General features: G+C 44.9%; 1 protein-coding gene across 1 annotated transcript in view; it reads right to left on the bottom strand.

Moving 5' to 3' along the window:
• The window catches only part of SLC12A4 (solute carrier family 12 member 4), a 112,752-nt gene that overhangs the window by 12,124 nt on the left and 83,564 nt on the right, over window positions 1–17,064 (bottom strand). The window contains exons 12-17 of the mRNA XM_090062079.1: window positions 16,580–16,754; window positions 14,257–14,375; window positions 13,309–13,407; window positions 12,604–12,723; window positions 11,804–11,908; window positions 5,941–6,109 (exon numbers count right to left, since the gene is read on the bottom strand). Coding sequence (XP_089918205.1) covers window positions 5,941–6,109; window positions 11,804–11,908; window positions 12,604–12,723; window positions 13,309–13,407; window positions 14,257–14,375; window positions 16,580–16,754 — 787 coding nt within the window. The remainder of the gene's footprint in view (window positions 1–5,940; window positions 6,110–11,803; window positions 11,909–12,603; window positions 12,724–13,308; window positions 13,408–14,256; window positions 14,376–16,579; window positions 16,755–17,064) is intronic.

The following is a 17,064-nucleotide window of genomic DNA, read 5'->3' on the forward strand; positions in this document are numbered from 1 at the left end:
GTGGACAAGCAAAACTCGTGCCACGGGTGACACTGTGTGTTAAGGCGCAGCGGGGTGACAGCTACAGGGATGGTGACCCCTGCTGTGATGCCTGCCAGCTGTGGAGGAGATTGGGTAGGGGGGTTGGGGGCCCTGCACCCCTAGCTGCTGACAGACAACACTCGTGCCAAAACTGTCTCTGTCTTGGGGCAGTTGAATGTCTGTATAGATTCTTTCCTCGTCTTGCCTGGTTTTGTAGGTGCTAACTGATGCTCATTAAGGCGTTAATTAAGGCATTAAGTCTTATGTAGTAGCTAGGTCCCGTGCATTGAGCTGGGCCCTGAGTCCCTGGTCCCTGAGTGAAACATGACTGATTGACTGGTAACTGGTAACACAGTAGCTTAGCAGCCAGGCCTGCAGTAGTGTCTCTTACACCCCGAGACAGAACGTCAGTCCCACAAACACCCATGGCATCAGTTTTGCTTGTCTGCAGGTTGAGGTGCAGTTCCCCCCAAACCCTTGCACATATCTTCTTGAAACTTGGCAGGTTTTGTGGCCTCAGTAAGAGCTACCACCCCTGCAGTTTTGACCCCCCACTATGTTGTAACATCTAGACATGACATGAGTTTTGCTTTCAAGAATTTGGGGTGCTGTTCCTCCCAACCCCCTGCACCAATCTTCTTGAACCTTGGCAGGATTCATCCTCGCTGCAGATCCTACCACCCCTGAAAATGTCATCCAAATCAGACAAAAACAACGAAGTTATACATATTTTATTGTTTCCCCATTATACCCTATGGCTGCATCTCCAAGGTGGCTCTGAACTGCTTCAGGAAGCCTAACAAGGCCAGCGCTTTGACTCGGATGTGCTGCTTTGGACCCTGAAGCATTTGAAGCTTCTCTGGATCCGAAACTCTGTCCGAAGCCTCGCACAGCCCTAATAAACTGTTGTGATGCATCTTTGCAATTTTGTATCAGTACAAGGATAGCAAAACTGCTCCAACACTAATCCTATTTCATTCAGGGTCAAACCTCTATTGCTCAAGTTCATTCAAAGTTTCATCATAGTACTTAATGTGCCCTCATAAGCAGCAGCTCCCCCTCTTCCTATAAAGCCTTTAAAAGTATGTCTGTTCAATTCCTTATGCTACAAATTATATGAGAGGTGCTTAAAGTATACTAAAATTCCTACAGGATTTTAATTATTTTAAATAATTAGTTGTGCAAACTATTTTATTTATTTTTACTATCATTGCACTTGCTTTTCTCCTCTGGCTTGAAGAACAACTTGTATTTGACAGCTTTTTTAACTGTCCCAACTATGCATTTGGTCCAATAAAAGCTATCACCCAAATAAATCCTTGCCCCTCATAATTTTTTAAACAAATTAAAATATATTTGTTCCTACAAGGCTTTATGCATGCAGCAAAAGATAAAAAGAACAAATAGGTTAGTCTGTAGTAAGCTCTTGGTGCTATTATTTTGCTACTCAATTTTCTCTTGTAGAATATATATTGCTTTTTCCCACATCTGTAAATAAAAATTAAATTGCATTATCCAGACTGCAAAATACTGAAAAGCAGAAAATGGCTGTGGGAAACATGTTAATCTAGAGACTTAAAAACTAGCTTTCCATTTTTTAAAATCTCCTGCCCCTACAAACACTTTTAGGAAAAATGAATATAATAATATGATGTTATTGACATTATGATGTCATAGTAGCATCATGTGACCTAAGAGGAAAAAAAAGGGGGGGAAAAATGAAGACCAACCTTGGAGCCTGAGAGCTTTACTATAATTACTACAGCAAGTCTGCCAAATTTAGGAAACTTTAAAGCTAATATTTCCAGATCAGTTCTGAAAGGGACAATAGTTATTTTCCCAATGAAACAGCCTACATCATGAAATATTGACTTCTGTCATTATATGCGACAGAGATGCATATATGTATGACCAAGAACTTCTAACGTGCATCAGCTCAGTTTGGTTTTTAGTTCTTTAAGCTACCTATACACATGATCAGAGGTGGGGAAAGGAGAGGGGGGAACATTTTAATTAGAGCCACTTCCTCTCTAATTAAAATGCTGCAGCATCACGTGCATTAAACCCCTTCATATCTAAAAATGGCTGTGGGATGCTCTATCTAAGCCTTATTCTACAAGGTTTCACGAAAGTGCCCTGAGGCCATTTCTAAATGCATGTGATGCTGTGGCGACGTTGCAGCTTTCTAATTAGAACACACAGCAGACTTGATTAATCGAGTCTTCTCCAATGTGTTCCAGTTAGAACATGTCGCCGTGACCCCTCGGCACACGAGGTCTACTGCCTACCTGCAGCAAGGATTCAGGACATGACAGGGATGCTCCAAACCGTAATCCAGCCCACCGATTATTACCCCATGGTCCTAGTCCATGTGGGCACTAACGATGCAGCCAGGAGGAGCCCTGATCACCTGATGGAGGACTACCACGCCCTGGGGTGTGTGCTGAAGGAGATGGGCACACAGGTGCTTTTCTCTTCTATCCTGCCAGTGAGTGGACAAGGCAGATGGCATGAAATGTGCATCGCGGAGACCAATAGGCGGCTACAGGAATGGTGCTTCGAGGCGGGCTTTGGCTTCCTCAGCCATGACCGGCACATCACAACGAGAGGCATGCTGGGATGGGATGGGCTCCACCTTTCCCCTAAAGGTAAGCGTGTGTTCTCTTCTAGGCTGGTGGACCTACTCTTGCTTTAAACTAGGTTCATCGGGGGAAGGGGTAGACGAGGGTGGAGGAAACATCAGACTGACAGACCAAACAGCACCCACAACTACAGCCCAGCCCAGACCACCGAGCGAAGCAAATAAACAGGTAAGAGATAGGGGCCAGGGTAATGCTGGGACTAGGGGGTCAGTACACACATCTACAGGAGGCCTCAAATGCCTCTACACAAACGCTCGTAGTATGGGTAACAAGCAGGAGGAACTCACCCTCCTGCTGGCTGACACCAGCCCGGACATAGTGGGGATTACGGAAACGTGGTGGGACGCAACGCATGATTGGGCGGTGAATGTCAAGGGCTATAGGCTGTACAGGAGGAACAGGATAGGAAAGAGAGGTGGGGGCATGGCACTCCATATTAAGGACGAATACACATCCTCGTCAATTAGTGAGGAGTCAGGGGAGGGGCACTCTGAAGTGCTTTGGGTTAGGGTACAAGGCAGTCGAGGGGAAAGAGACTTAGCAGTGGGAGTCTACTACAGACCTCCCAACCAGGGAGAGGAGCTTGACCAGGATTTCTTGGGTCAGCTCACAGAGGTAGTGAAGGCTAAGGATGTGGTCGTCATGGGGGACCTGAACTTCCCGGACATCTGCTCAGAAGAGCAGTCAGCAAGGTCAGATCATTCACGTAGGTTCTTAGACAGAGTGCAGGACCTCCATCTAACACAGGAGATGCATAGCCCCACCAGGGGGGACGCCTTGTCGGACCTAGTGCTGGCCACGGGTGATGACCTGGTGAGGGGGCTGCGGGTGCTCGACCACCTGGGTGACGGCGATCATCGCCTGCTGGAATTCACCATCCAGCGCAAGGTGGCAAAGGCAAGCAGTAAGGCAGTGGCCCTAGATTTTAAGAGGGCAAACTTCAACGAGCTAAGGAGGATAGTTGGAGAAGCACTGAGATCCCAGAGGGGAGGGGAGCCAGGTGTCCAAGGTGAGTGGTGGCTCTTTAAGGAGACGATCCTCCAAGCCCAAAGGAAGGTAATCCCGACGAGGATCAAAGGGAGCAGGAGAGCACACAAGCCTCCATGGCTCACCAAAGGCATCTGGGAATGTCTCCTGGCTAAAAAGGAGGCTTACACCCAATGGAAAGAAGGGGTCATCTTCAGGGAGGACTATTCTGCAGTTGCTCAGGGATGTAGGGGGGTAGTTAGGAAGGCCAAAGCGGAGATGGAACTGGGACTAGCTTCCCAGATTAAGGACAATAAGAAGTCCTTTTTTAAATACATAGGAGGTAAAAAGAAGGTCCTGGGTAATATGGGGCCTTTGCAGGACGTGTTGGGAAACTTGGTCGTCACACCAGACAGCAAAGCTAACATGTTTAACGATTTCTTTGCCTCCGTCTTCCTAAGTAGGGACCAGGACAGCCACCTCCCTGCTGGGCCCCCCTCGGGCCCCGGGGGAGGCACACCTAGGCCAAGGGTTAGCGAGGGTTTAGTTAGGGAGCTTCTCGAGGGGCTGGACGTTTTCAAGTCAGCCGGTCCGGATAATCTCCACCCTAGAGTTCTAAAGGAACTGGCCCAGGTCATTGCAAGTCCTCTGGCATGGCTTCATGAGCACTTGTGGTGCTCTGGAGAGGTACCGGAGGACTGGAAGAAGGCCAACGTGGTTCCCATCTTCAAAAAAGGGAGGAGGGATGACCCGGGAAACTATAGGCCAGTTAGTCTTACCTCGATCCTAGGCAAGCTGTTCGAGAAAATTATGCTGGCACACATCCAGGAGGGGCCAGCAGGGGACTGCATGCTTAAGGGCAACCAGCACGGTTTCATCAGTGGCAGGTCCTGTCAGACCAACCTGGTGGCCTTTTACAATAAGATCACCAGATCATTAGATTCAGGGGTAGCAGTGGACATAGCCTTCCTGGACTTCCGGAAGGCTTTTGACACTGTCTCTCACCCCGTTCTCATTAAGAAACTGGAGGGCTGTGGCGTAGACACCCCACATAGTCAAATGGGTCACCAGCTGGCTGGAGGGCCGCACCAAGGGTGGTAGTGGATGGGTCCTTCTCAACCTGGAAGGACGTGGGCAGTGGGGTTCCGCAGGACTCGGTCCTCGGGCCTGCACTGTTCAACATCTTCATCAGTGATTTGGACGAGGGGGGGTGGGGAAAGCACCCTGTTCAAATTTGCTGATGACACTAAGATGTGGGGGGACGTGGGCACACTAAAAGGAAGCAACAGGATACAATCAGACCTAGACAGGTTACAAGGGTGGGCGGATGAGAATAGGATGGGTTTCAACACAGAGAAGTGCAAGGTGATGCACCTGGAGAGGAACAACCGACACCATACCTACAGGCTGGGGAACTCCCTTATTGTCAGCACAGAGGCGGAAAAGGATCTTGGAGTCATCACTGACTCCAAGATGAATATGGGTCAGCAGTTAGGAAGGCCAACCGTACCTTGTCATGTATCCACAGATGCATTTCAAGCAGGTCAAAAGAGGTGATCCTCCCCCTCTATGCGGCACTGGTCAGGCTGCAGTTGGAGTATTGCGTCCAGTTCTGGGCACCGCACTTCAAGAGGGATGTGGACAGCATCGAGAGGGTCGAGAGGGTCCCACTCATATGACCAGGGGACAACAGGGCAGGCCCTATGAGGACAGGCTACAGGACTTGAACCTGTTCAGCCTCCAAAAGAGAAGACTGAGGGGGGATCTTGTGGCTTGTTATAAACTAGTCAGGGGGGATCAGCAGGCATTGGGGGAGTTCCTGTTCCCCCGAGCACTACCAGAAGTGACCAGGAATAATGGTCACAAGCTGGCAGAGGGTAGGTTTAGGTTAGACATCAGGAGGCGCTATTTCACAGTCAGGGCGGCTAGGGCCTGGAACCAACTTCCAAGGGATGTGGTGCAGGCTCCTACCCTGGGGGGTTTTAAGAGGAGGTTAGATGAACACCTTGCTGGGGCCGTTTGACCCCAGTACTCTTTCCTGCCATGGCAGGGGGTCAGACTAGATGATCTGTTCAGGTCCCTTCCGACCCTAGAAACTATGAAACTATGAAAATATGTATAAGCAGCTTTAGATCACAACTTAGAGCATTTATACCTGCCCTTAAATTCTTTGCTAAATTGACTTGGGATTACTCATACTTTTACAAAATTTACCGTCTTGGAGTCTTAATAAAGTACTTTATTTTCCAGAAAACTTTTATAAAAGCTTGCAAAGCCTTTGTATACAATCTTTGGTATTTAAAACACTCACCTGTTCAGCAGCTTGGGCTTCTCCATAACTCTCCAGGAAATTCCCTTGGATTACAGTCCCTATGATAGTCAAACCTTTGCCAGCTTTCAGCTGAGAAGCAAATGTTAACAACCTAGGGTATTTGACATGCAAGTCTTCATCTAACTTCAGAAGCACCAACAACTGGGGCCTAGAGAAAAGGCAAGCAATCAGGATTATTATTTTGCAAAAATCTTCAGAACAAATTTGTATCTGTCATAATATTACATATGTTTGAATGTTAATGCCAATACCAGCAGCAGCGCAGTACATTTTCTCTGTACTATATTTATTAGTAGTACTGTACTATAATTGGTTTTTCATTTCTTTAGACTCAAGCAGATTTGGTACTTTCTGAGGATCTTCTTCTATGCTAGGGGTTTTCAACCTTTTTTAACAAGTGTACCTCTTCTGTCTCAAAGTTTCAGTTCATTTACCCCTTTATAGCTTTATATTTTGTTCCTGTTTATAAAGGGGGGGCAGATTGAGGCCCCTGCGGTGATGGAGGGAGGGAGCCATGAGTGGCTCATCCGGGGATGTCAGGAGAGGGGGCTCCTGCTGCAGTTTGCAGCCTCAGAGGACATGTGGGTCGTGTGCCCCCGAATCTGCCCACAGGGCAGAGCGGGCTGCTGCTGCAGTCTGGGGCCGGGGCAGTGCCGGGCTCTTTACAGTGAGGATGTTGGGCTGGGGATGCACTTGGGGCGGGCAGCAGCAGTGCTGGGAGGGAGGTCTGGAGAAACTACTGTGCATTCTGGAGTGGCTGCAGCCCCTTCCATAGCCCCCTTCCTGTAGGCCCTCAAAGTGAGGGTGGGAGTGGGGCTGGGGCAGGCACTGCACAGCCAGGGTGGGGTGCAGGGCTGAGCTGCATGAGGAGGGAAGCTCCCACAGCTACATGCACCCCAGGGAAAGCATGGCAAGCATGTGCCCCCAGATCTTTGTGGAGGGCAGGGCAGGCTGCTGCTGCAGGCTGGGGCCAGGGTGGTGCCAGTCTCTTCTTGGTGGGGGGCTGGACTGGGACCCCCGCACCACCGCACCGGAAACAGCCCAGTGCAGCCTCAACCCACAGAGGCAGCTTGCCCTGCCCTGTGTACAGATCCAGGGTCACCCCCTTCTCATGCCCTCCTGAGGGTGCATGTAGCGGCAGCTGGGAAGAGAGGCTCAACACATGGTGGCCACCACTACCAAGTGTGAGATAGTGCTTATGCTAAGCAAGGCCTAGCATCAAGAACAATGCACTAAAACTCCCAGAATGCTTCAAGGAGGTTGAGAAGTCAGCAATTGACATTCTGGTGATCACGATCTGACCCTTGAATAGAAATGCTGACAATGATAAAAATTGCAAGCAAGCAGCTTATATTGTTAAAACAGGAAACCGCATGGCTAAACCGCAATGACGAATGATAACCGCATATTATGCAAGCAGAGTCTAGAAAATGATATATTTAAAGTCAAGCAGAGTCTGGAAAATTTTATATTTAAGGTCATTAGGAATTAACATAAGCGTATAAATTATAATAAAGAGCGTATCACCTGATATTATAATATAGATGGGTTAACTAGTAACCAATAGAAGTAAAAATTAGAAATACATATGCATAAATGTTATCATATATAAGTAATAGTAAAGTTATGTTAGATGACTCACTCTTAGAGTGTGGACAGTTTTGTATCTTTTGTCTAAAAATTTGATTTGGGAACCTCGTGAACCAACAGACCTCCTTAGTTTATGACTTTGTGAAACAATAAAAGTTTTAAATTGAACATCCAGGTCTGAGCCTGTGCTTAATTCAGCCCTTACATAATTCAGCATGAACTCACACACCAGGCACCGCAGCCCCCCTTGGCTACGTGCCATACTCTACACCGTTGTCCCACAGGTGGTAGCATGTGCAGCTCTACGGGCTGACAGGCCTCATGTCCGGCCAAACATGCGTCACTGGGGTTGGGAACAGAATGCACTTCCTCTCTCCTCTGCCACTGAGACCCCTGCAGGAAGAGGGTGGCCATGGCGCCTCCTCGCCATTGGCTATTGGCTGAGGGTGGTGGCTCAGCAGCCAATCAGGAGAGCAAGCTGGGGTGGAGGCAGGAAGCACCATGATATGCTGTGTGGGGCTGGAGGTGCCTGGTGTGCCCCTCCCCATCCCTCACATAAGAGGCAAAGTGTGGGTACAGGCCAAGGAGATGTTGCCACACCCCAAGGCATACTCCATCCCCTCCCTCCCATCCACCTACCCGCATTCCTGACCACCTTTCTAAGTACCCCTAAGAATACTTATACCCCCAGTTGACAACCTCTGTTTTGTGCAGTTTTGAACTTAGTATTAAAAAAATTCAAGTACTCAGTTTAAGAGATATGCATTAGTATTTTACTTACATGGGAGGATTTTCATGGTTCTGCCCAATGTTTGTAGATTATATACATTATTTATGCAGTAAGATGATATGACTATTGTGTACCAAACCCATGGAAATTAAGAACATTCAAAATAGACAAGTGGTTTCTGCCTACTTGCTGCATGCATCTTGAATGACAGCACTAGGCAGTCATTGTTTTTCTTTTCCCAGAACTCAAAATATGGTAACAATATCACCAATATCAACAAATATGAATTTTAATTCAGTTTGTTTTATTTAAGGTATGTCACAAACCCCACTATAATTCAAATTGTTTGTGGGGTGTTTTCTTGAGTTTGTTTTCCTAATATGGCTCATGTAGTCTCAAAGGACAAGGGACAGTAAGCTGTACTCAGCTATATGAACCTTGTGCTTATATGCATTGTGGTATTTGATATCCAATGCATTTCTTAAAAGTTATAATAAGACCAGAATTGCATACTGAGTTTCACACCTGGAAGAGGCTCAGAGACTAAATGCCTGAAAAGAGGTAGTGGGGAAATTAAATAAGATGATGTCTTTGAGATATATCTGAAAGGATAAAAATATTCTCCTAGTCATACTTAAATCAGGAAAGATTTTTAGTCTGATAAATATGCACCTTTGGGTAGGAAAGGAAGTTACAAGCATAGTGTGGACTCTCCAAGAATCCAATGGTAACGTACATAAGCGGACAGATAAGAAACAATACTTAAGCCTGGAGAGCAAGTCTTTGTCTTTAGTTTTCCCAGGCATAGGGAAATACTAGAGTCCCTCAGCTAGTGGGCTGAGTAACAACTGCATTCTCGGATGTAAGAGGCAGGGTAAGAACAGGTTACTGTTCTAATATTTCCTTTTGTTTGTTTATTCTTATAGCCCTGTCCATGTCTTAACATATGGCTACTGATTTCTTACATTTTCTCTTGTTTTTAAAATAAATCTTTTTGTTATTTTTACAACCCACCTATTGTCAGGCAGGTCTCTTCCAAGGAAGGGGAAATCTGTCTTTTCTGAGCAAGTGATCAGAAAACAGTGTGCTTCTTCTACCTGGAAAACCCCCTCTGCTAAGAGCTGGCAAAGACCCTGGTGAGGCAGGTAAAGATGAGGCACCAAGGGTCAGGGAGGTGACCTCTGGTGCATCTCATTCTGTTCTCAACAGTCAAGCAGTAGACAGGGGAGAGGGACTGAAGAGTATCCCTGAAAGTGTGACAAGGCCCCAGGAGTGTACCTCTGGGGTTGAAGTATGTCACAAGGTAGGCTTCTACTCCTCTGAAAAGGCAGCAGATTGCTCGGTAAGCCTGTAACATATTTCTAGTTTAGAGGTTGAGGTGTGCTATCAACAATAGTGATGAGCAGGGAAAATGTACATATGCAACTTTCCATTAATTAGGATTTCTTACCCCATTGTGATTTGCTTTTTCTGGTTACCAACTGTAGAATTGTTTTTCCTGTGCAAAATTCACTTAGCCTATGTGATCTAGTTTTAAGCTTATAAAACAGAAGAGGTCAAGAGAAGTCACTCTTGGCCACTAACTCAGCTTTTAAAGCTGGAACCACACCTCTCTGCAGTAGTACTACAAAACGCAAGGGTCCTTGCATTCACTGAATTTATGTTACCTCCAGCCCCTGAACTTATGCAGAGCCTGGGCAAAGACTCTGTGACCAAAGGCAAGAAAAGGCACACAATATGGCCCAGCTGACTTGAAGGTCCTCCAGCGTCTCAGGGTGTTCCTTCACATGGTCAACACTGATGAAAAGTAACAGATCCCCCTCACTCTGGCCATCCCGTACTGTATTAAGCAGGGCCTTCCCTCGGGGCTGGTGAAAACCTGATGCAAAATACCCATTAAGCAGATTAGCTTTTTCCTGCGTGTCAGTTGTCAGTTGACCCATATGGTTTAGCAGGGGTCCAGTGTTACCCTTGCTTTTCCTCCAGTTCCTCACATACCTAAAAAAGGACTTTTATTTTCCTTGATGTGTGTAGTCAGTTGGAGTTCAGTCGCAGTCTTGGCTTTCTTGGTTCGCTCCCTACAGGTCCAGATCAGTGCAGAGTACTCCTCCTTTGGGGTGGATCCAGCCTTCCATCCTTTATAGGTCTTTCTTTTTAGATTCAGGAGGTCCACTACTTCCCTGAAGAGCCAAGGGGGATGCTGTGCTCTTTTGCTGCCTTTCTTCTCAGAAGGAATAGACATTGCTTGAGCTTCCAGGATCGCTCCATTGAGGAGCAACCACTTTACCTGAACTCCCCCCTCCTCTTTGGGTCATGGTTCCTTAGGGCCTCACCAACAAGCCTCCTGAGCTTGTGAAAGTCAGCTTTCCTGAAGTCGACGACTTCTGCTTTGCTGACTGACTTGCCAGCTTTATGGTGGATGGTGAAGGTGATCAGCTCATGGTCATTGTCTCCCAGCTTCCCTTCAATAATTAGGTCACTGATTAAGCCATCCCTCATTGCCAGTACCAGATCAAGTAGTGCTTTGCCTCTCGTTGGTCCATAGACTTCTTGAGTCAGACAGAGGTCATCCACGCACATGAGGAAGCTTTGCGACCATTCAGATGTGGCTGAGTGCTCTTCCCAAGAGATGTCTGGGTACCTGAAATCTCCCATGACAACCATGTAACGGGAGCATGCAGCCTCAGCCAGTTTCCTGGCAAGTTCTTGATCCTGGCTAGGAGGTCTGTAGTATCCCTGTGCCTTGTTCGCCATGGATTTTGACCCAGAGAGTCTCCAGTTTCTCCCCTGGGTGCCAATGTCAGCTTTCCTTGACATAGAGAGCTACCCCCCCCACCTCTTTTGTCCCCATACTCTCTCCTGCACAAGGTATAGCTATCTATACCTGTGGCCCAGCCATAGGTGGAGTCCCACCAGGTCTCCATTATCTCTATGATATTGTAATCTTTCTTGTTTAGCAGGAGGGGCAGTTCTTCCTGTTTGTTTCCCAAGATGCTGGCATTGATGTACAGGCTTGTAAGTAAGTGTCTCGTTGGGGGCCTCTGCCTTCCCTACGGATCGCCTTAGCCTGCTGGGTTTACAAAAGCTGCCCAGTGGGCTTCCAGTGGCAGTACACCCCCATCCCCCAGTGGGCTCAGTTTAAAGCCTGGTTGAGCAGGTCAGCAAGTCTGGCTGAGAAGAGGTGGAGTGAGGTGTAGGCAGTCTCTTCCCAGCAGACCACTGCCTCCCTCACCAAAGAGCGGGCTGTGATTGTGGAAGTCAAAGCCTTCACAATGATACCAGTGCCACAGTCTCTGGTTGGCTACCTCGACCTGTCTCTCCCTCCTCAGCCCATGACCCACATCCGGGAGGAGCGACCCCCTAAGTCCCGCTCCCACAGCCCTATAGTCTCTCATGACCCAGCAGCAAAACTATTGCTCAGGATCAATCTAATCTTTGCATGCCATTAATTTATTGTTTTAGACACTATACGCAGGCCTAGAAGCTGGGCAACGGCTGCATTTTACATATCAAAATGCATACCTCCAGTTCTTGGTGTGAGGAGGCCCTTCTTCCAGTCGGAGCAAGGCATATCTGGCTGCACTGAGTGACAGACCTCGGATACCATCACCCCATTCTTTCTCTGCACTATAAAGAACACAAATGTTAGCAATTAGATTATTTTAACGTTGCTCAACTTTCTGGCTATGGCAGGAAAATTGGTTATTTTTCAACAAGCTTATGGTTGTGGTACCTATGTTTTTTAGCTTACAATTTATTAAAAGAAAGAAAAAACTTCTCAGTGAACAAGATCTCCCACATACACAGACAACATAAGTTATGAAAGTGAAAGTATATGGGCAAACTATCACTCTGATACCATGTTATAAACAGCTTACTGTATTCCAAACAAAGTTTCAGAGTTTAGCATGCTGATTCCCTTACTCCCATTATAGTGGGTCAACCCTTCTGCCTGACCAATTTATAAACCATAAAGGGTGGGAGAACCAGCCGTTGGGAGAGGCCTACCCACAGGCTTCCTTTGTTGCCAGTAATATAAGTCAAGAAAGTAAACAGCAGCAGGGAAACAGATTGACAAAGGGGCCTCCAAGTTCTGTGGTCAAATTTCTAGGGCCACCCTGCAGATGCATATAAAGGAAATCTTTTAAAGTTTTCCTTTGCAAAGTGGTTGCAAAAATATTCTAACAAAGAAAAAATTCCATGACTCTGCCATGATCCCAAGGCTACGGCAATCCATGCACTAAATGTTAAATCTAAAGATAAGTTATTAAAAAAAGAAATATGTTGTTTCTTCCTTATCCCACTCTATTAGAAACACTTACCCTTGATATTCAATGTACTTGTAAATCATGCCTGCAATAAGCATAGCCACCAGGGCATAATACCAGGATGAAATGAACATCAATGCAAGACAAATACTCATGCCTAAAAATGACAATGCCCTAAAAACAAAGAAAACATAAAAAATATTGGCAAGTATTTTGGGGGTTGGAGGGCTAAAAGCAAATGCATTGTTTTTGTTCCTTTCCCCTAAAAGGTTTTTTCATCCTCTGATTTTTTTCTGAACTAAACAACAGTAAAATATACTCTATGCACTCCTCCTTATCACTGTTACAATACTCTATTGTGAGAATGGATACTATTACTATCTTAAACATCTTAATTCTGATCCACACTGAACACCACAGGATTTTCTTCCTGCATCCCTTCACACTACTAGATAGTAGGGAGAACTTATGTAAATCATAAATGATCCTTCCTCAATCTCTGCAGCCTCAGGACATGGCATCTTTGTTTCATTTTGCCAGACACCCGAAGGTGATCAGAGGGACTATTTCTCATGCTGGGTGCCAGGATAAACTATAGAACTAAAGCTGCATTTCATATCTCTATCCAGAAGAAGAGAACACTTAATCACCCCCTCTCCCCTACAAGGCTCCTGCACTTATATGGAGGGTTAGCATTCTTCCATACACACTAAGGAATATGGGCCCAGGAAAAAAAAGCAGACCAGCTCATTTGCTTACCAATGGTAGTACTTAAATCGGGGCCGCCAATTTGGAGTTCTAAGAAGGGTTTGTACTGCACATGCCAGATTAACAAAAAGGTAACACATCAAGAAAAACCTAGGGAAGGAACAATTTAGTAAACATATTCAGAATTGTTTATGCAGACTATGTCTGTGAAGTTCTGAGTGTCGCCCTCTCTCTCATACACAAATAACACAATCAGCCTTGTTAATGATGCTAAACCTCTAACCAATCCAAGTCTGGCAAAAATAACTTCCACTCATAAGCTAAGGACACAAGTTACACATAAACTGGTATAAGGGACTGGAAACTGGTTCAAATCTGTAACACAACAGTTGTTCATTGCACATAAATCACTTTCAAAATGGCAAAACCACTTTAAGATAAACCTAGATGAGTATAGTATCAGCCTTAACTGATTTAGGCTAAATCGGTTTATTGAACGTCTGTCCCAGATCCACTCCAGATTCAAGTTAACTCACAGTCCCCCAGCCTCTCAGGATGCCTTGCACCTCCCCCACAGACCCCTCCTTGCAGGGTGAGCAGGCTAGCCATGGCCTAAGCTGTCTGCTCCAGCTGAAAAGGGAGGCGTGCTCTAGAGCCCCCCAGCTTCTGGCTGGGCCACTGCAGGCATGTGGCTGCATTTCCAGAATCAAAAGTGAATGTCTATTCACTTGCTTATTGATTCAATCCCATGAAGCTTAGACTAAATTGCAAAGACAGAATCAATTCAGCCTCAGGCTTTCTGACATCTGTACTTAGCCACAATGTGCTCCACAGGCAAGAGACTTTACATGTGAATGTAGCTGGATATCAGGATGCTTATTTTATTAAGCAAATGGATCTTATGTTCCGGTCACAACTTTCTAAAAATCAATACAAATAGCACAATTCTAAAAGCAGATCCTATTTACTTTGTGATTCATATATAAAACTGACACTTACATTGAGAGAATTGGAGCCACCATGTCCAGGGAAGCTATAAGAATTCCCAGTTCAGCAATTAATGCTGTTAGCAGAAGGGCCCATGTTGGTTCACCATTTGCTTTCCCATGACCAAAAACCTGAACATGAAGAAAACAGGGATATTTACTAACTTGTACTATAACATTTGATATTTTGTTCAATGTTGCATTGCTTATAAATGGTTTTAATAATGACTGAAAATAGCCTGTATTTTTTACCTCAGCAGGATTTGCTTTATGTTTTCATCTTTCATTTAAAAAGTAGAACAGGGTCCAGCTAATTCCAATCCCTCTCTCTTGGCCACTGAATTAGATGCTGGACTTGTTAATAAAGACACCAAATAAACATCCAAATTGTTCTTTAAAAACACATTTTTTCCATTAAAATGTTGCTTTTTTAAAAGACTATTCAGGTAACAGAATTTGAAAATATAAAATACTTGTCCCATCCTTTCTCCCAGTTTTTAGGGAAAAAAGAGAATGTTTCCTTCCTGCTTTGGGAATTGTTAAGTAAATGGGGTAGACTGCACCCAGTTGTTTAGCAACAACTAAAAAGTAGCTACTGCTTCAATATTTGCTTCTCAGTTCTGGTAAAAGGCAATTTCTTCCTAATTCTTCAGGAACAATGATAGAAAAATAGTTATTGAGTAGAGGAACTGAAGTATGTCCCTCTTGGGACTGCTCCCTGATGGCACAGGCTGTCTCTTGATACTTAACAGAAGCCTGAGAAGAAAACATTAAAGCAAGATTATCAGCTCTTTCAAAGTCCCCATGTTTTAAAGTGTTCAGTACAAACAATTCCCAGTGCTTGACTAAGGAACTTACTAACCAATCCCTCCTGAAGTTCTTCTTGACTATATGTTTTTAGTGTTGTAGTGCCTCACATAGTTTTAATCATGATTCTCCTGTAGCACTTAAATATGGACCATCTTATTTTGGTCTCCTTTCTTCCAAATTTTTGTAAAGACCTAATTTTTCTCACCTTTATTTATTTAACCAAAAAATATGTCTCTCAGACTCTCTAGCCTTATTGAAGTGTTTCAGCTTCTGTATTACGGTAACAAACATTTAAAGAGAAAAAGCAAAACCAGCACAAAATATAAACAGGCCTCACTAGGGTTTTCACATTGATCAAATTATTTCCTGCAGCTTTTGCTTTCAGTTCTTGTATTCTATACTTCCACTTTCACATCTCAATTATCTTTCTGAGTAATGGCCATTTACTCTAAAACATTTCCTTATTCTTGGGCCCCTTGCAGATGTTAATGTAGTCATATGACTGGGATCAAAGGAATTCTATACCTGATCACACATCCAGCCACAACAGATATGAATGGCAGGAAGCATGGCTTTTGGAACTGAGGGATAAAATTCGTCTGATCCCAGTTGCATGGTCTGCCTCTACCTGCAGCAACTTGAAAGACAGACCTGTCCCCAGTGGGCTCACAGCAAAGCAGGATCTTAATAAAGCACTCTGTAAAAGTCCAGGGGTGCCAGGAACCCAACATCAGGGAGAAGCTCCTCAATTTCAAGCTCAGAGCAGCACAGGAACTTAAACCTGGGATTCTGCTACCCACTGGGGCTCAACTGCATATCTATATTTTAAATGCGCCAAAGCACTAGGAGTCTGACATAAGGGAGTCTTCCTGGGCTCAGGTTCTCTAGGCCTGAGACATTTAAAAGGCTTACTGCAGCCCAAAAGCACCACTGCCAGTTTCCCACAGGCTAACATGTTTAAAAGGTTCACATGCAGCTGGGCTGCACACACTGCTCCTGGATGCCTATATGGCATACACTGAAAAATAAGCATGATACAAACCAACCACAAAGATGTTCTGTGTTACATAGAAACATTTACCCTTCAGGCAGGGGGCTGAACTCGATGCTCTTCTGAAGTCCCTTCCAGACCTAATGTCTATGAAAACTATTAAATCTTTGTGGTTGGTTTGGCATTTTATTGCATCTTAAAAAACTTGTATGTGACACATACTAAATTTATTGTACAATTAACATGTTAATCACATAAAAATGGCAGTCTGCTAGGGGTCTTGGGTTCCATCATTAACTTAATCACTTTATGCTTCTCTACACAGAGATGCCTATGTTACGTGTGCATAGTCCTCAACATTTTATCACTCTCAAATGATCTAAGTATCAGGTTTATGGCATATGCAAATTCAGATCTCCTTCTTCCAGTCCCCAGAAATATAACTTCTTATGGTTGGCTAGGCCACAGGGTGAATGGTAGCTGCATACAGCAAAAAAACCAAAACAAAATAGCCTCCATTTTAATATATACTAACCCAGAGAAAAGGAATAATGTTGTCCTTGGCTATGGCTTGTAGCAGTCGTGGGGCTCCAGTGAGGCTCTGTAAACCTGCTCCACAGGTAGAGAAGAAGGACCCTATCACAATGACCCAAGGTGAGGGCCAAGAGAGTGTGCCCACCACTAAGTTCTTGTTCACTGCATCACCATACCTGTAAAAAAGAAATGCTGGCCATTCTGACTTCATTTTAAGGGAGACTTTTTTATTACTGCATTTGCTTTCATTTGAGTATATTTTTTAAAGATTTTATTTAAACAAAACTGAATGTTTTCTTGAAAAGAAACTCTAGTATGAGGAATATTCCTAAATACTTCAGACTTCCACATCAATTTGTTTTGCCTGTCACTTTGTTATCTGAGCACTACTTTGCATCCTCACCTGGTGAGAAGCAATTTGTAATACAAACTGAACTGTACTGCTAAAGCCCTGACTAGCAATGTTCTTCAGATTTCTTTCCCTGA

Source organism: Crocodylus siamensis, chromosome 9 (genome assembly GCF_052110815.1).
Source record: "Crocodylus siamensis isolate JL-2025a chromosome 9, ASM5211081v1, whole genome shotgun sequence".
In the NCBI taxonomy this organism is placed as follows: domain Eukaryota; kingdom Metazoa; phylum Chordata; order Crocodylia; family Crocodylidae; genus Crocodylus; species Crocodylus siamensis.